The sequence below is a fragment of the Marmota marmota genome, unplaced genomic scaffold (assembly GCF_001458135.2).
Source record: "Marmota marmota marmota unplaced genomic scaffold, marMar, whole genome shotgun sequence".
Classification (NCBI taxonomy): domain Eukaryota; kingdom Metazoa; phylum Chordata; class Mammalia; order Rodentia; family Sciuridae; genus Marmota; species Marmota marmota.
The window spans coordinates 30,327,170-30,347,494 of record NW_025999932.1 but is presented as its reverse complement, the minus strand read 5'-3'; the positions used below and the strand labels follow the sequence as shown (position 1 = coordinate 30,347,494).

At 32.1% G+C, this 20,325-nt stretch overlaps 1 protein-coding gene across 13 annotated transcripts in view; it reads right to left on the bottom strand.

Annotated features, from left to right (window-relative positions):
• Nbea (neurobeachin) overlaps positions 1-20,325 on the bottom strand; it is a 646,499-nt gene that overhangs the window by 81,768 nt on the left and 544,406 nt on the right. For all 13 annotated transcript variants that reach the window (XM_048800828.1, XM_048800832.1, XM_048800829.1 and 10 more), the window contains one exon: positions 13,815-13,927. In XM_048800828.1, the coding sequence (XP_048656785.1) occupies positions 13,815-13,927 (113 nt within the window). The remainder of the gene's footprint in view (positions 1-13,814; positions 13,928-20,325) is intronic.

Below are 20,325 nucleotides of genomic sequence, written 5' to 3'. Positions count from 1 at the left end.
AAAGGGATAAACTAAATATTTACATTTTCCATTTTACTCAAGTTTCATCAAAGTCATTTTATTAGAGTGTTTTAGAGAATATGCTTGGTAGGAAACAGCTGTACAGTATTAAAGTCTGTATGTGTCTCCATTAGTAATTTCTTAAAATGTATTTTAAATTTTGAATTTTGGCTTAGTGCAATTACAAATGAATTTTATGAAACATAATGTAAATAATTTGTGCTATACATACTATTCTATCATTGGCTTCTAGTAGTCAAGAAACAAGTCATTTAAAGGAAAAAAAGCTTCAAAATGTTTGGGAAATGAGAATTTTGCTATTTGTGGTATGTTTTCCTATGAAAGCCAAACATGTCATATATTACATCATATTTATCCATCAATTATCTATCTACCTACCTATTGATAAGACTGTGAATTTGCTGTCATTTTAAAATTTGAGCCAAGAGTGCAACATCAATCTTTTGAATTTGGCAGGTGAAAAAGGTAAGAATTTTGATAAAAATGTAAGAATATACTTAATGAAATTTACAAATTTAGTTTGTAGTCTTTTTTCAATTTTTATCAAGAGCCAATTTCCTTTTCTGTGAACAGTGGGAATTTAGACATGGCTACTGCTGTGTTTTTTGGGTGCCACCATGTAAAAAAATTTTAAGAAAAACTTAAAACTCGGTACTGGATCTATTGCTGTTTCATTCTTGTGAATTTTTTTGTACAAGTAAACACTATAATACATTACAGAAAATCATGCAAATGATCATGCAGAAATGAAAATAAAATTTCTATGCCTATAAAACTTATAATTCATTTTTAAAACTGCCATAAAACCTAGATAATTTGCAAGAACACTATTATTTTTTTAGTTTTTTTTTTAATTGTCCATGGACCTTTATTTTATTTGTTTATATGTGGTGCTGAGAATTGAACCCAGTGCTTCACACATACTAGGCAAGTGCTCTACCACTGAGCTACAACCCCAGACCAAGAGCACTGTTTTTAACATGGAAGAATCAAGCATGACTCATGTACAAAATTCACATTTTTTTGGTAAAATTTGTGAGAAATTATTTGTGTAATATTACTATGTCTATGCTAAACATGTTATCTTTATTGAGAAAAAGATGCTATTTTCTCGACTCTTCCCCCCAATTTCCTCTTTAAGACTAAAGTGAGAAATCTAAGACTTACATCATAAAACAAAAAACAAACCTTTGTTTTTCTGAAAAAAACTGTGATTTTATTATATGGAACAAAAATCCTGACAGATGGTTGTGAAGACTTTCATTAGTGAACATTCTGAGAAATATTATCATGAATAGATTTGTTGAAGTTTGTTAACTCCAGTGTTTCCTTTTATTATATTTGTTTGTTTTTACATAAGCCATATAAACTTTTCATAACAACTGTTAAACATGAAATAGAACAAGAGTTCCTTAGATTATAATTTGAGGAGTTCTGGTGAGAATTGTTTTGGTAGATTTAAGTCTAGCCTTTTCTTTGTTTTCCTTTTTCTATTTTCCCTTTGTGATCCTTTAGCCTTGAACTATCAATATTTTTTCACTCTTATACAACCTACCAAGTTATATCAAGTTCTTTTTTGGGGGAGCAAGCATATATAAATTTAATAAGCAAAACTGACCAACAAAAATTATAGAAATTAAAAAATATATTGGGTAAATTGTGTTACATGAGACACTAGAAGGACTCTTGAAAAGAGTCTGAGCACAGAGCTATTTTAATTAAATAAATAAATGTTGATTGATTTGAAGAATGGTCAATGTAGCAAAGTAGATTATAATTTTTGGAAATGCTCATGATGTGGATGGCAATAAAATTTTAATCATATGGGAAGAGCTCTCTATAGATGCTCCAACTACTAATGATACTATATATTTGTATAGGATACTGTCTTCACATCCATTTTCTAGGTTGATTTTCTTCAGTGAGGTCAGTAAGGCATTCATTGTGAATATACTTTCAGGAGGAAAAAACCAGGTACCTGGTTCTCTAATCTTTCCATACCACTGGATTGCATTTTCATTACTAAATATAAAATTTATATCAATATAATTTGTATTTTCTTCCATAACTATCTTTTTCCTCCTCATCTGCTATAAAGCTTCAGGAATGAAGAGAATCTTATAGGATTGCTAGTTCAATATTCTATGTCCTAGATGAGGACACTGTTTCTTAAGTTAAATCAATATTGCATTGCTAGTAGTGGCTATACATTTTACAGAATCAGCAGGAAATATAGGCTTGATACAACTGGAAACTGGGTACAGTGAGTGATTTATTTGGCTTCTAGGTAGAGCTTCTAGTTATCCGAACATTCTTAACATATATGAGCTTCTAATATGTCTAAATCATCTTTCATCATGATAAAAGGCTTGAAAATCCTAAAAAAAAAAAGCTTCAAGAATTCTTGCCTTTTTCATTTTTTCAGTTGTGAACTACATGATATCACTCTGGAAATCCTTAGCTTTGACATTGTAGAAATCATTTCTGCAGATCATTCTGTGCTCAAGTAAATTCCCTGTCTCCCTTCTTATCTGGCTAGGGAACTTCGACTCATTCTTTTGGAAGCAGTTCAAATTTCAACTGTGAGGCCTTACATGACACCATCTGGTAATAGTTAGGCAAGTTTATAACCTTTTTAACCCAGAAGACTAATACTTAAAAGGAATGCCTTATCTCTCATTCATCTCTGAATTCTCAGCACCTAATACAGTACCTGGCTCTTTTTTAGGTGAGTAATAAATGCTAAATGAATGAAGACTGATTACAGATTATATAATATTTTATAAAACATCCATGTGAGACATTTAGACAGAATTTTTCATCAAAAATCAAAAGACAAATAACAAAAGAAAGAATATTTTTAGTATATAGAATAAAGGGCAATTTTTCTCTAAAATGAGCTTTTACAAAACCACTAAGAAACTGACCAACAATACAACAAAATAAACAAGCAATTTTGAATAAGTAGTTCAGAGAAAAATAACAATTTCCAATATAAGTAGGAAAAATCAGTACCAACTCTACAATGTAATGAATATCTTTTTTTTCCTGCTTAGCATCCATTACTCCTTCTTTTGTGAACCATTTCTTCTTTACCTCTAGTCTGCCTGGTACACATGGGCTGAATTTCTGGGTGGGTAGGGGATTCAGACCTGTTATTCAGAATATTCTATTCATGTGGCCACTATAATTGGTGCAGAAATGGGAACATAACTCAAGCCAATCCAATGAACCTTGGCTGCAACTGTGTGGGGGAGAAGCCCCCTGTCTTTTGGGTTAAGAGACATCACTTCTGCAACATGGAAAGCCCAGAGAATAAAACCAATGCAGAAAAGTAGCAGAGATGGGGCATAGGCAGGACACTGTGGAGTACTCTTAGATTCAGTTTCCCGGATTCTACATTCCCCAGATTTCTCAGTTATGAACTAGTTAAAATTTGTATTTTTAATTAAAGTTAGTTTAAGTTGACTTTCTGTTACACATACAAAGTCATTACTATACACGCGAATGTGAAAAATCAAACAAAAGCTGTTTTTATTCACTAGATTGCCAAAAATTATTAAGTTTCACAATACTCTGGATTGGCCAAGGTGTAAGAAAACGTGGTATCTCAATATTATTGGAAAAAATATAAAGGAGTATAAGTTTCTTGTGGGGAAAACTGGTAATATTATACAAAATATTATATTATACTATACAAAAATATTGTATACATGCACTTTTGATACAATATTTCAACTTTGAGGGATTTATAATATGGGAAGAATCAGAGCAAGGACATTTCTCATACCATTGCTTGAAATGGCAAAACAAGATAAAAAACTGGAAATAGTCTAAATATAAGGGACTGGTTAAAGGAATGATGATATACCCACTGCTATATATTTTGCAGCAATTTAAAAGGCTGATTTCAAAAAACAATTCATTCAATAAATATTGGGTATCTATTATGAATTAGAAATTACTATAAACCCTGGAGTAAGGTTAAAAAAAAGTCCCTGGTTCATAAAACTTGCATTTAAATGTGTATGTGTGCATTTTTAGGTGTGTAAATGTATATGTATATTGGCTGAGGCAGATGAAATCTAAGTGAACAATTAGGTAAATAAGAAAATATCAGCTGTAAGTGTTCTACTGAGGATTAAAACAGATTAGCATGATAGAGCTCAGGTGTAAAAGATAAGAAGATTCCAGGTATGAAATTCAGGGGTAAGATTATGATTCCAGAGAGAGCAAAAGTTATTTCAAGGCTCTAAGGGGGCCTTGAATGACAAGTTTGAGGAACAGACAAAAAATCATAGGACTTTGTAGACCAGGTTGATGAAATACATTTTAAGGTAAGTGCAGTGGAAAGTCACCGAATGGTTTAAAGTGGGAGAAAAGCAAGATCCATGTTAGATTTTAGAAAGTTAACTCCAGGGTTTTGTGGAGAATGCATTATAGATAATGTTAAATTACCAATCATGCTAGGAATGAAAAAAGCCAGTCGCAGGAAACAGGATCACAAAACATTACTCGAGTTTCTCTAAAAATTCCATAATGTATACGAAGTATATTTTTTGCTTAAAATACTAGAGGAAAGCTTTTGAAGAATGTATATGAAACCATAAATTGCTTCTAGGGAGCAGACATGATGTTGACTTTTGATATTCTCTTTCCACTCCTGTTTTACTATTTGATGAAGCATTTGGTTCTTCCCTGGCATAAAAGTTTAGATGGCTTTCCAATATATGACCTAGAAATATCTTTCAAATGTGAATATTTTAAGTTTAATAAATTTAGTCAATTATAATAACTTTATGTTTCGAATAGAAAGCAATAAACTCATTATCAATCTTTACTTATATTTGAATAAGCATATATCAAAACCCTACCAATTAAAATAAGTTAAATGACAACATGAGGGGAAAAAGACAAATCCAGAAGGCAAGAAATTCTTCAGGATACCTTACATGATCTCTCCTTTCAGCAAGTCAATATTAAGCAAAAAAGTAAATCAAACTAAGTTCTTTCCATGCTGCCAAATTTGGGTTGTTCTTATACATAAGAATGCTTTAAAATGATTAATTTGAAAACTTGTGTTTCTAAAACATGTGAAAATTGTGTTCTCTTAAGTAGATTAAATCTCCCCTTTGCAATTTTACATACACTATTAATTTGCTTATTAAGAAACAGAACCTAAAGTAATGGAGCATCAATAAAAGGAAGTGTTAAGATTGATATTTTGCTGGCTATAACTGGGTATATTTCCTCTTAAACTTTTTAACAGGAAAGAATTACCCAACTGACTGTATTATGAAGCAAAATAATCTTTGGTTTAAAGCTGCCTTTTGATTAGCAAAACCCATTAGTACATTCACAGGCATCTTATTCCCACATAGAACTGAAAGCTCAGGGGCAGTGGAGTGCCTCATTTACTGCATTTCTTCTGTGTTCTTTGCTCATATCTGAAACAAACATGCATTGTGAAGAATATTTTACAAGATGTCTCTCCTGTAGAATATTAAAAAGAGCTTTTCTTTTTTTTTTTTGTACTTTATAAAACTGCCAGAGCACTTAGGAAGGGTGGAGGACATGTACAAGATAAATTAATATGTTTAGTTTTTATTTTTAGTATATTCTACTTACTGATTGAAGAGAAATAATAGATGACAAATAAAACAAAATACCAGTGCAATTCATGGAGTTGTGAGGGTAAAACAAGAAAATCTATGTCAGATGCTTAGGACAATGCCTGGCATGTAATAAGTACATGCTGAATATTGGCCATAATTGTTATCATTATCCTATGATAATTTCTAAGAAAATTCATAAATACCTTAGTGAAAGAGCAATGTGTTTGCATACACAGTGTATCTTAAATCTGTGTCCATTCCATTAATTTTCCAATGATTAAGTAAGTAGAAGGATAATTATGAGGCTACAAGTCAGTTTCAAGATCACTTCCAGCTATTTAATATTCTATTTTAGCTGGAAGGAAAGGTTAAATGAGGCTGAATTTGGTCCAGTTTTGCCATGATTATGGTAAATGTTACATATAGATGTGACAGAGGTTGATGAAATGAACATGTGTGAAGAAGGCTCTCTTTTCCAGAGGAAGTATCTCTCAAATTCATGCACTGGAGCGTACTCCTACTGTTGCTAGTTTCTTCTTTAACAACAGCTTAAAAATTTTAAAGAAGGACAAGCCCTAGCTAATGTTGCGCCCTCGACCCCCCGCTTTTTTTCTGAAAGGACAGGGCAAGTGGTTCAATGGGAAGGAACAAAAAAAAAGAGGGTAGGAAGACATGTAGCATAAGCAGACAAAGCCTGAGATTGGCTTGGAAGTTCTGTATAATATATATTCATATATGTTCCCAACATGCAACAGTGGAAATATAAACAAACACACACCTCAGTATTTATGGTTATCACAATGTCTATATGAATCATACTTTTTGTCTGCACTTTTCTTGGTTCTTCCTTCCTTTCATTTAGAAGGAAAACACCATAATATGCCACTGGGTAAACTAAAATTAACTGTACGCTCTTAATAGTATCGACCAAATCTTACTGTCTTTGTATCACTGATGACCGGCAGAAAGTCAGTTGGCAATCATTGAAAGAATGAATGAATGAAACAAATTATTAATTTAAATAAATGATTACACCATTAGTTTTAAAGAATCCAAACACTGTCAATCAATATCTTGTATTTAAAATAGCACTACTCATTCAGCACTGCCATGTAAGCAAGCCTAACACACACAAGTTTGAGAATAGTGTTGGGTGTATGTTAAGTAGGTATTTAACTTATGTGTAAAAACACATTTCAAATTTGGCAAGAGACATTTTGGCAAATGGTATATAATTAAATTTACACATTCACTTATTTTAATAGTTTTGATATAACAGTGGCTACTAACACAGTAATTTTTCCCACATTTCATGCTTTATTATTGAAAATTAAGTGGTAGCTAGATTATATACTAAAGTAAATAAACCTGATTTAATTTCAGACATTGTTAACTTATATGGAAAAAGAGATAAAATAATTACAGAAACTTGCCTTAGATTTCCAAGTTGTGCATTTCCTACCTTAACAACCTAGACTCTTCTCTATGTGGTAGAAATTTGGCACTATCAAGGGTAGACTGTTGAATAGTATTCACACTTCAGTGCATCCATTTGCATTATCACATTTCAAAGCCTCGAGGCATTATCACTTCCTTTTTTAAGTGGCATAATAATTTGGGAAAATGGTTATGCTTATCATCATCTGTCAGTCAAACAACTCCTGTGTTAACAAAATATATTTTTTCCACTCAAAGAATGGGTGTGGGTGTGTGATGTCTTATGCTCATGTCAATATTAGCAAGACTTGGTTTTGTGATGAAACTATTTCATTTATCAGAGGGCATGACTGGGAAATAGGAAATTCCATTTACACTTTAATGAGCAGAGACTGTGCTTCATGTCAAAGTCATGTAGCCACTATAATTTCAGAGTCAAGTTCATATGAGTATATGTAAATAACTGAAGCACAAGCACATGTCATGTTTTAAAACAGATTTCACTACAAGGTCATATCTCCATAAGGAATATCTGCATAATTTTTTTGGAAAATCTCTATATTCACTATATGTTGGTATTGAAAGTATAGCTCATAACAGATTGTTTTATTTGCTGTCCATCATGTCAAACAATACATATAACCTGTAACCTCAACTTGTAATAAGTAAACCTGGAACCTGTAATGTCTAATCAAATGAGATGTCTAATAAATCTTATTGATAAAATGTTTTTTGTTTTGGTTCCTTTTAATTGATAAAAAAGTGACCCAGGGAAAGAGTAATAATATTATAAATATAAAATATTTCTGTCCAAATGAATGTGGATCTCAAGTTTCAATAGGCATTTAACTTCACTGTTCTGATAACTTTGATGATTTGACAACTTAAAATGATTAAACAGAATTACTTATTACATAAAATGTTTTATTAAATGGCATTGCTTTTTACTTTGTTGAATGAAAATATATCAGGTGAATCAAACAATCTTTCATTACATTTTTTTTTCAATCATACCAAATTTGGTGAAACCTCAACTGACAAGTATTAAAGTTCGCTTTGTAGCTACTACTCCTCTAATGCCACTTGTGTGTGAGGCATTAGGTCAGATGCCTTACCTACATTAATGTGCTGAATTCCATCAACACCCCTATTATGTAAGAATTATCATGTTCATTTTAAAGAAGAGGAAACAGAAGTACAGAGAACTTAGAAAACTTGTGAAGTTTGTATAATATGTGACCAAAAACACTGGAGCAAACCACATTTTTTCCATGTTCAATTTCTAATCTCTCAGGGTTTTTTCCTGATTCTCAATTTTAATACCAATATAAAGAAAGAAAAATGGAAAAGGTTTGATAATTCCAGAATTAAACTTTCTGAGCACCAGTGATGCGAGCAGACACTCTAGAGATTCCATTTCCTATGGAAATGAGAACTGAGTGCTATGTACCTGGCTGTTGTGTGGATTTGGAAAGAGCAAGAAAATCAGCTCCAGCTCACATCATTATCCTGTCTGTGCTACCAGTGCCTCAGGGAAGGTATGTCTCATGTAGAGACATTACTTTTATTTACTGTGTTTCTCATTTGTTGTTTATGTCTGCAGAATCCTATAAAAATAGTTGTTAATCTTTTTTTTATATGCCTTTGTTATATATTAGAATGCTACATAAAAACACAACAGAAAATGACAGTTTTGTCAACACTGTCAAAATGTTTTGGAGAAGTATGAAATGAATGTACATAATTGTTGAATTATGGACCTTTGTCAGCTATGGGAAGATAAATCACATCTTCAGATGAACTTAATTAGATTATTGGGGTGTGTCCTTGAAGGAGATATTGGGACCAAATTTCTTGCTCCCCCTCTCCTTGTATCCTGATTTCTTGTGAGGTAAAGAGTCTTCCTCCATCTGGTGCCCTGCCATGATGTACTACTGTGTCATCACAGGCCCAAAGCAACAAGGCCCAGTAACCATGGACTAAAACTGTGAGACAAAATAACCTTTTCCTTTATTAAATTGATTTTTCTCAGGTATATTTTCATAGTGATGGAAATCTGACTAACACAGAGAGAAAATGAACATAAAACTAGGTACCTCATGCTGGGAACATAGTTCAGTGGAAGAACACTTACTTGGCATGCACAAAGCTCTGTGTTTGACCTCTGACACCACAGATGAAACAAAACAGAATAAAACCCCAAAACTATGTACATAAAATTAAGGGCAAAGTAGAAAGATGTCCCAGAAAATTGAGGGGCTTTAAAGCTTAAGTTTCATTGTAAATTTATTTGACTTCACTTAATGTCAATACATTATAACGATATATGTGTAATAAGCAATCTGTTGCCTATTTTTTTTCCTGCTCCTAAACAATGACTATTTCTTGTCCTATTAGCACCTATTAGTTCCTTTTATGTAATAGTTATGTATGTACAAATATGTAATTAATTTGCTATCCTCTTTATCATAGAAGTCATGAAGAAGAAACTCTCAGATACATTTTAAATTATACTTTATAATAGAAAGTTATTTGTCAAACATGAATTAGCTCCCTTTCCTTTGGAAATAGGAGTCCAAATTTCCTCTGCTTATCTATCGCCCCATCATCTGTGGATAGGCAGATAGTCAGATCCTGACTCTATCTCTGGCTCCAATCACAGGAAATGATACTCCATTTTCACAGCACACCTCATCCCTCTTAAATAGCCACCAATAGGACAGAAGACATTTTCTGTGATTTCTGAGAAAGAAAAGTTTCATTGTCTTCTAGCTATGTGGTATAATTCCCTCTTTCCTTTGGATGATATGATGTGAGGTAGAAAACTACTGCAGTCATTTTGCTACTAAAAAGAGTGTCTGGAACTACTAGGGGCTATCAGTGGAAGTTGAGTATATGGTCCAGAATGGCTGAAGTCAGAGAAGAGCAATGGAAAGAACAAGGTCCTTGGAGGTATTATCTGGATCACTGCAGTGAATCTTGCTGAAAACCAAACTTTCTCAATTTTCCAGTTGTAGAAACCAGTAACAGTGATTTCTTGTTCAAACCAATTTGAGCTGAGTTTTCTAAAACTTCATTCAAGTTTCTGAACTGATACAACAGAGAATTTCATAAAGCCAGTGTAACACTGGGGTAGTATTAAAAAATATTAATTTTATGGCTGTACATTTTATAGTTTTGAAATTATTCATGTGATAAAGAATCTAAAAATTATTTGGAGTCCCAAATGTTTATTGAAACAAATTCTAGAATTATTCCATGGTAGAAATTATTATTTAGACTAGTATTTCCAATTGTCTTCTATGATGAAGGGGATAGCAAATTAATTATGTATATATTTGTAAATACATAGATATTACATAAAAGGAACTAGTAGTGCTAATAGGACCAATCCTGAAGAAAGTTCATTGTTTAGGAGCAGAAAAAACCAACAGGCAACAGATTGCTTATTACACATATATCGTTATAATGTATTGATATTAAGTGAAATCAAATAAATTTACCATGAAGCTAATGAACTTAAGCTTTAGAAACAACTACTTTTGTTGTTAAAAATCTTTTAGAATATTCTTGGTCAATAATATTCAATTATTCTTGTTCTTTTTTTGAGCTTTTAAAAAAGTGACAAATTCTCCAATAAATTTTCCATCTGCAGTACTGAATGTCTACAAGAATAGGTCTTCTTAGTAGGCATCTCTTAACTACAGTAATACTGCACCACAACAGGTTTTCCTTCCAATTATATTATTATGCTTCAAATGTCATTTTCCCATTAGGCATTATAATAAGATATATTTTCATACATTAAAATCTTGTTTATTAATGGTTTTTATACAGGATAGTCTTGGGTTTCTAGACCATTTGTAAGAAGTTCCTATTAAGTAATTCAATGAAGCATGGGAACAATGAAAGAGTAATTTATTAACATATCAAGAGGCTTTAATTTGCTAACACTTTCCCATCATGTTAGTGTGACAGAAAATAAAGAACAAATTGCTAAAGCATGGAATGTTGAGGAATTGAAAAAAAGCTATCTATCTTCTAATTCAACTGCTCACAACATGAAGTGCCCCATGATTGCACAAGTATAGTTTGTATTCACCTTGCCTAATTTACATTCACTATGTAAAATAGGAAGGGCAAGTGTGAGTCACAAAAGGAAATGCTCTGCCAATGAAAATATATATTAAACAAATCAGTCTAAGAAACTTGAAGAATGTTACATCCTCCAGTTGCTTTAGAAATAGTGACTTCCTCATTAAATTTTCTCATCTTTTCTATGAAAAAACTAAAATTCTGTTACTACTAGCAAACATTTTATAAAATGTCTTTTATAATCCATATTAATCATAATGAGTGCCAGATTTTCTTTGGCTGCGTTAGTATTTCAAGGATATGTGAATCTAAATGTCTCAGAGTAGTTGAACCTGCACTCTCCAGTGGGTACAGTCCCCAACACACCCAGGTCCCCAGTGCTGGCCTCATGTTTCTGTTAAGTCTCCAAGTTCTCACCTTTGTCAGGACTGAACTCCCCCCACAAAGCTGTGACTATTTTATTCACTCCTATGCTCTCGTCCACCCAGAAGTACATCTTCTCAACATAGTGTGTGATAAATATTTGTTGACTAAATGACCGAGTACATAAATAAAGAAAAGAAAAGAATTTTGGTCTATAAATTTCTTTTCACCCTGATATTTCATTTGATTTCAAAACACATGAACCTTTCTCTGTTAAAAGAATCTTAAATAGCCATAATAATGGTCAGCTTATGAGATTTTAACTCAATTTATCATGCTCCTCGAGAATCTACATTCTAAATTTTCATCTTAAATATATCTTACACACACACATACACACACATATGCACACACACATGCACACATACTTTATAGGGCCTAACATATAATAACTGTTCAATTAATAGAACTACTTTAACAGTAGTTCTTATATTGATGTGATGTGCTTTATGCCCATAGATCACACTTCAACCTTGGAAGTCATGTCCAAAATGCATATCATTCAAACATACTAATTACAATAGTAGTAGCAAATATTTGTCATCATTATTTGAAAGATATTTCCAAGTATATGGCCTATGTCTGTGATTCACAATTAAATTCCCATTATTAGCGCTAGCTAATAATGATGTGCTGAGCGCTGTTCCAAGTTATCCATGCTTATTACTGCATCAGCTTCTAACACTGACTTTACTAGTATTGTTCCCCATTACACAGCTGAAGAAACTGAGGCAGCAATAAAGTATATAACTTTGTCTAATCCCCACATCTGACAAGTGGCACAATTAGGATCTGAACCCAGGCAGTCTAGCTCCAGTGTTCTCATTCCTAACCACTATTTACCAATACTTGTGTAGATCTCTCTGTAAAATATAGTACCTTATTATTTAATTTTGTGTTATTTAGATAATAAGATGGCAGGCCCTATGAATTACTGTGCTACTGTTTACATGAACTTGAATAATTACTTACATATGGTGAATATTAAATATTTTTGTTCTGTTGAATCTCAATGGAAAAACTGCTATATGTGCCAGCATATTAAGATTCAATTGCTAGCAATTTTTAACCAGCTATATAATTCAATAAGATGTTGGCAAACTGAACTATTAGGTCCCTTAGGAACCTATAATATCATAACTAAAATTAGAAGTGAGATAGTAACTAAGATTTGATAAGGAAGTCACAAAAAAGAACTAGAGAGTGAATGACATATGAGAATACGAAAACATTATTAAACAACCTTCAAAAGCAGGCTAAGAAAAATTCCATGTATAATCATAACTACAATTCATGAAGTGTTTCTATTTATCAAGTACTGTTAAATTCTTTAAATGGACATGACATTTGACCTTAATAACTATATGAGGTAGAAAAGTGTTATATTATTATTATTATTCTCCTTTTACATATGGGCTAAGAGAAATTGGTTTTAGGTCACACATCTAGCATAGCAGGATACAGAACTTCAGCTTGGATAGGTCTAGAAAAGACATAGGAGAAGGCATGCTAAGTTAAAAAAACATCTGTGGGATTATTTTTACATTGATATTTCCTTGATTCATAGGGCTTATGCGGCCCTGTCTATAAGCCCCTTAAATCTGCCCCTCAAAACCTTCTTTTAACCTTTTAACCTTCTGTGGACTGCTAACCAGACAATCAAGTTTGGTAGAAAATAGAAATAATGTCAAAGTGAATAGGCTGTGTTTAAAATACATAAACCTCTGGGCTTGGTCCATGTCCTAAAGCCATTACAGACTAGACACCCTAAGATGTGTATAAAATGTAGAATTTAGATTCTCAAGGAGCATCATATCTTCTCTCTTGCATCTAAACAGACTCTTGATAAACTCTCTTGACTTTCTTTAAATATTCCCCTTAATACAAAATGCTTAATAGTGTGTATGTATTTTATGGTTAAGATAGCATGCCTTATCACCTATAATTTGACATCATGTTTTGCGTTGTCATTTCTAAGAAATCTCTTGCTACATTTGCTCCTTTTTAAACACCCATTTCATTTTGCCTATTAGAATACTAATTTATCTCCTTGTAGTTTAAATCCTATGCTACGTATTGATGAGACTTAGACATTGACTACAACAGGAGGAAACAACCAGGTTTACCTTCTTAGAAATGTTAATTGGATATACACACTTTGATCAAAATCCTTTAGACTACAGCCTTATGAAGAAAACTGACTACTATATATTTAAAAGTTACCTTTGATAGATCCCTGAAATTTCCTGGAAGAGTCAGGTCCAATTCTTCTGATTCATAGTTTGTTAACACCCATGGAAACACAGGATATTGGTTCAGATCATTATATGTCCGTCCTAGTGAAGAAAAAGAGAAATAAAAATTTGTATATACTAATTGATTTGAAATAGTTTCTGTCCTTATAATAAGACAACTACTGATTTTCAAATTTAAAGTTGTTTACTGAACTCTGTGTTTAATCAAAAGCACTCAATGTATTTCAAATGAGTTCTCTGGATACTTTTAAAAAGAGTAACTAGAATTACTATTTGTAATGGAAGATTGTGATTTACATTTGAGACTGCTGGCTGTTTATCAGATTGATTTTCTTCTTCCTGGTCTAACCTCTGTTACAAAGAGCTCTGGCTGCAGGACTTTGTTTCAACCTATAGGATGTGCACAGAGGTGATATGTGACACCTCCAAGCATGGCCCACTGAAACTTCCCACATGCACCTCCATGTCTTTGCTGCCTACATGTTAAAAAGATAATGTTGCCTTAGAAGCAAAACACTGTCAGTCAGGCACCCTGCTGGTGTCATGAGGGAGGCCACCCTGCTGACCTGCACACTACAGGCAGCTTATGTGGTAGCTCATTACCTGCTGTAATGAACATGTATCTGAAGTTATATTCCCAGTACACAGAGTACTAAGTTTTTATCAAGAGTCAAGTATTAAGTTTTTTTCAAGAGAAAAAAGTGTATGAAATAAAGTATGAAGAAAAAAAAAAGAGTCAATAGAGAGAATCTAGCAATGAACAGTAGTGCCCTGAATCTAGGACAAAAAAGTACAGAGACAAATATCAAACACCCCCTACTTTAAGTTAATTAATTTTTTTTGATATTACATTGTTTAACTTCAGTGAAGAACTGCTGGACTACTGGGTTGTCTGTTTTGGTAGAAAAATTTAAATATTTTAGGTAGGATACTGTGGTATAGTGGGAATGTGGAAAGTTTAGCAGTTCTCATTACTGGTTCCCGTAATTAACTGGTACTGAAGTAATATATGACCAGAGGAAATTAAAAGACTCATTAGCAAAGAAATAAGGTACAACAAAATTTCACTGGAGAAGATCCTTTTTGTGAACAAAATATTTTGGTGAACAATCATAAAAATCCTTTGTGAACAAAAAAGCTAAGAAAGAGAATTGTAGAACGTTCGTTTTAGAGAATAAGGATTATGCAAAGGCACAAAAGTACAGTGAGAGAGGACCATTGTCAATATGTACATTTAACTAGAAGAAAATGTTTGCAGCTGTTTGGATCAACCAATGAATGAACCTATTCTAAGTTTATAAACCTATCATGAAAAATAATACTAATGAGTAAACAGAATTTTTTTTGTACAAAAGATTTAAATTACTATAAAATAGAAGCTATATAATTCTAAAATTTAATATTCATTACTGAAAGGTAATATGTATCTATATCTATATCTAATCTAGAACACATGATCATTCTCAGCATTTATTTATATATGTGTATATATCCAAAGAGTATAGATTGACCAGGAAGAGCTATTTTTGGGATTCTAAATGGATCTAAGGCAAATTTAGTACTTGGCTATTTTCTGGGGAACTGTTCCACTTAAAAATCTATAAATTTAATAAAAAGTAGGTCTTCTAGTATTTGTGTTATTTTCTAGAATAATGTTGATACCATACATAAAATATATATTATTTATATAAGTGAAAATGATAGATAGAAATTAGTTTTCACAATTTCTTAAGAATATTTTGATAACGTTTTATAACTTACTAAGGAATGTTTGTTAAAATAATTAAAAACCAATTTACATTAACTCAGTATTTAACTGTTTATATAAATGTCAATAGTAGGAAAATAGATAACCATGATGATACTAATTTTGGAAAAAAACACCAAGAAAAGAAAACAACATTTCTAAAACACACATACATATAGCCAAAATGGTTGACGCTAATAATCATAGCTTAGGACTGTCTATGTGTCCTACATTTTTTTTTTATAAGTCACTTTTAATAATCTTTGGAGGGGTCTTTGACAAAATGTTTAGGAAAATGTAGTAATATTTAAATTAGGAGAGCTTTATAGCACTATTTAAGTTCTAGTAAATACATTAAACTTTATAAGTAAATAGAATGGCATTAAAACCTGTTTTTAATAAAAATTTCCACAAAAACTCTTGCAACATGGATAGTCAAGATAACTTTCGATTTGAATTTAAAAAATGCACAATGTATTTAATGTCACACAGAAGAAAAGGAATGATTAAGTGGTATTTTGGGATTCTGCATTCATAAGTTTTGATGAATTAGCTTTATTCCTTTAATTATTTACTGAACACCTTTATGAAATGAAAAACAATCCATTTATCAAATTATCCAAAAAAGTGAAATATTTCCCAAGTAACATCTGTTAGGTTCTGGCACACCTAGATATTTATTTACCAATTACTTTAAATTTTTTTTCGGGGGGAGAGTTGAAATTTAATAAATAAATTTGTGCTGTTATTGGTAGGGTCTTTTTCCATTTCAGTCGTGGTAAATGCAGAATATATATAACATATTTTGTGCTAACTATACTTAAGGATTTATCGTAGAAGATGAATATTAAATTTTGCAAGCCTGTGACACTAATCTACTCAAACAATAAAAGTGAAGCACAGAAAATGAGATCTCTGAAACACTGGATATGTTTCTTCATTTAAAAAAAGAATTTTTTTAATTAAACCATCCAATTTAATGTTTTTATATGGCACTTTAGTTTTGAAGGTAAAGTGATCTAGAGACAGCTGACAAAGAAATTATAACTGCAATTCCTTGGTGAAAATGTTAATGACAGCAAAATATTGTTTAATTAGATGATTGCGGCATCTGGATTAACACGCTTTAAGAGCGATGTTCCTGTGCTTGTCTGCTTCTTCACACTTTACAGACATTTTGTCATCTCCAGGTCATTAGGAAAGAATTTTTAATGATTTTTCTAGAAGCAAGCAGTTCAAGTTACATCTAATTAGATGACAATAATAAGCCCAACACATGCAGTAGCTAAATATATACATAATTAACCAGGGAGGGCTTGTTCATCACAGAGTAAAAAAGTGGAAAATGCTAAACAGGAGAAAAAGGTTGGGGTTGGGGAAGTTGTGCTGAATTCATTAGCTGATCATATGAAAAACAACTCAAAAACCTTTAAAAAAAATTCTCAGGTCTAACAGAGGATCATTTACATGTAGCTATGTTAGCAATCATTCTTTTTTTTTTTTTTCATTCAAGAATGCCAGATTCTAACATCTTTTTCCTAGTATTATTTAATACGGTGTGAAATGAAGCATAGATTGTACCTTTCAGAACACAATGAACAGAAATCAGGTCAACGCTAGGAATTAGAGGCTGAAACACCATTTTTACTCAAACTCTAAGCATCATTAAAATTCTTTCACATAATCTCCCAAACTTAATAGTCTTTGAAAAAAAATCCCAAGTGTTTCAAAAATAGTAAAATAAGTTATGCCGTAGTTTTAGTTGAACTCTCATGTAGTTTTCACAAGCTCTCAAATAATAATTAATGAAATGACGAAAGTAGGATATGAACCTGGATATGGAGCAGATTCCCAGTGACACACCACACACAAAAAGCAAAAAAAGAAAAATCACCAAAATTTCAAATGGAATACTTAAGTCTAGGCTTATGAGCGCTGTAATTTGTTAAATTACACTTTATCATATTTCTAATTATCCACAGAAAATATTTATGAAATTTGTGAATGGAATAAAATAAAGGTTATGAACAATTACAGGCTTTTAGGTAAGAATCTTTGAAAAACCAGGAGGTTTTCTGAATATTTGATGAATTTCTTTGTCATAGCAAAAATATGTGTCTATTTATTTTCAACTATATCTTTATATGTAGAGATTTTTTTTTGTGTATATACATACATCATACAAAGGTCTAAAGTCTACATCATGTATTAATACTAGACTATTGTACTGTAGGCCTTATAGTGTCTTACTTTTTAAAGAATGTAGAAAGGATAAAAACAAAAACAGTCAAGTATGAAAGACATTAAGAAATAGAAAGTAAGAAATGTGTCATAAAATTTACTTTGTATTTCATGTTAAAATATTATTTTTGGAAAAAAGATAAATCTATGTGTAAGAAAGTAACCAAAATATTTGTAGAAAATGTAAAATTTATTAAGTCACAATGACCTATATTTTTAAAACATGAAGCCAGAAAAGATTGTTTCATCTTTTCAATCAGATTACAATTCTGTAACTCTTCTGTTTAACCTAGGAGGTTTCAAGAATCCTTCACCCTGCAACTCTAGTAAATTCACAAATATATCACAAAATCATGCATACCCTTACAAAGCATAAATATAAATCAGTTCAATGCTATGAATATTTCCTGGGCATAACTATCCACCCCCGCCCCATAACAACCTAATACTCTCAATAAAAAGATGAGCTATAGGCATAAAATGCTAAGGATATACTAATACAAGTGTAATAATGTATGCCATGGAAAATTAATAAGCTTTTATTTAGGTAAACAAATATAGGTGTAATGCAGTGATTCCGAAAGTATGACCCCTAGACCATTTGGACCACTGGCATCAGCATCAAGTTGGAACTTTTTAAAAACAAAAATTCTTCAATCTTATCCAAATCTATGGAGTCAGAACTTTTAGAATGGAGTGATGTGTATTTATTTTAGGCCTTATTCTGATGTGCTGAAGCTTGAGAACCACAAATAGGGTGGGTGCTGGGGTGCTGATGCTTGGTGGTGCTCAGCTAAGTCCCTCCCTGAGAGTCTGTCATGAGATCAAGGTCGTCTCTCCTTCCCATCTGCATCCAGTGACTGCAGAGTAGAGGTAATGAAGGCCTGACACCCTTGCTTCAAGGCCTGGGTTACCATCCCAGCCCCAAGCTTGCCAGGGGATCTACTGAGGCCTTTGCTGCAACTCCATTAAAACTCAAAGTTTCCAACGCACTTCTGCATTCTCCACTCTCTCACTCATCTTGATCTCAAGGGTACTCCTCAAAAAATTTACTTTTGTAAATCTCTGCTCAGAGTCTGTTTCTCTGATTCTAAGTCCTCACTGAAAACACAACCATGTTTTACATTAAAGTCAACAATTCCAGGCCCCAGCTTGCATTAGACTATCACTAACTACAAAAGTCATGACAGTAAATAAACTTAAAAGGACTCTTTTGATGAAATGCAAAATAAAATGATAAAATTTTTTTTAAGTCATTCACTGTTTAGATTTTAAAAGCATTTAACAAATTAGGACTGATGGCCAAAGATAAAATGACACCACAAATATCCTGAAGCTGCACCATGTTCTGGCATCAAACTACCTAAGTTTTAATCTAATTTTGTCACTTATTAGCTATGTGACTTGAGAAATTATTTAACTTTTCTTTACCATATTTCTTTATCTGTGAAATGGGGATAAGAACAGAACCTAACTCTTAGGGCTGTTGTGAGAATTAAATGAGTAAATACACATAAAACCCTAAGGATAATATTTGGCACATTATGAGTCCCTCAATAAACGTTAAACTACTATGTACTATTTTTTGAATATTGATATAAATAATTAAAGAAGTATTTTTAAAAGGAATATTGAAACAAAACAAATACTAAAAATACTATTATTTTTCTTTTTCTGAATCTTGATATCGATAATAATTTTAAAATGCTTTGAAAAGACTAGAATAAAATATAATAAGCCAATCACTTCTTATTTTTGGATTCTAACATTCTGTGTAGAAATAATAAATCTGAGTTTCAATCAACTAAATCAAATAAAAGTATTGCTGAATAATAACTGTGTTCCTAAAACTGCAATGAAACAATATGATTATGAATCTACTATTAACAAGAGTGATATGAGTACAGTTTAATATCTTTATATTACCTTATATTCTAGGATCCTTAGAGAACTCTGAAAGATGTTTTAATAAGAAGATATGAATGGATATACTCCATTTGTCACAATTCAGGAACATGGGCAATTCTAACTGCTGTCCTAAGAAGTTTTTAATCTTGGTACTAGCGAAGCTTCTCTATGAAACAAGCACCCAAATCTTCAATGCTGATGCTCAGAATAAATTGGCACTCCTACTTCAGGAGGAGGGTAAGGAAAGAATTAATAGAAATATATCCAGGGAGAGCACCTGAGGATATTTACATTCATAACTTCTTCCAATTGCCATCTACTTATAAAGGTTCATTTTACTTGGATAATCATCAGTGTCTGACAAAATCCTGGAAGAGATATTTTTCATCTTTTCTTTGAAGCTTTCCTTGAGTAGACTCTCTCATCCTAATTTCTTCTGTCTCTCAACTTTTATTACACTCAATGGCACTTAACTGCATACTTTCTCCTGGGTTCTAAATGTTTTTATATGCACATCTTGTTCCGATAAGTAGATCTTAAAGGGATAGAGCAATGAGGCTCAAACTTGTTGCATCAGAAACAC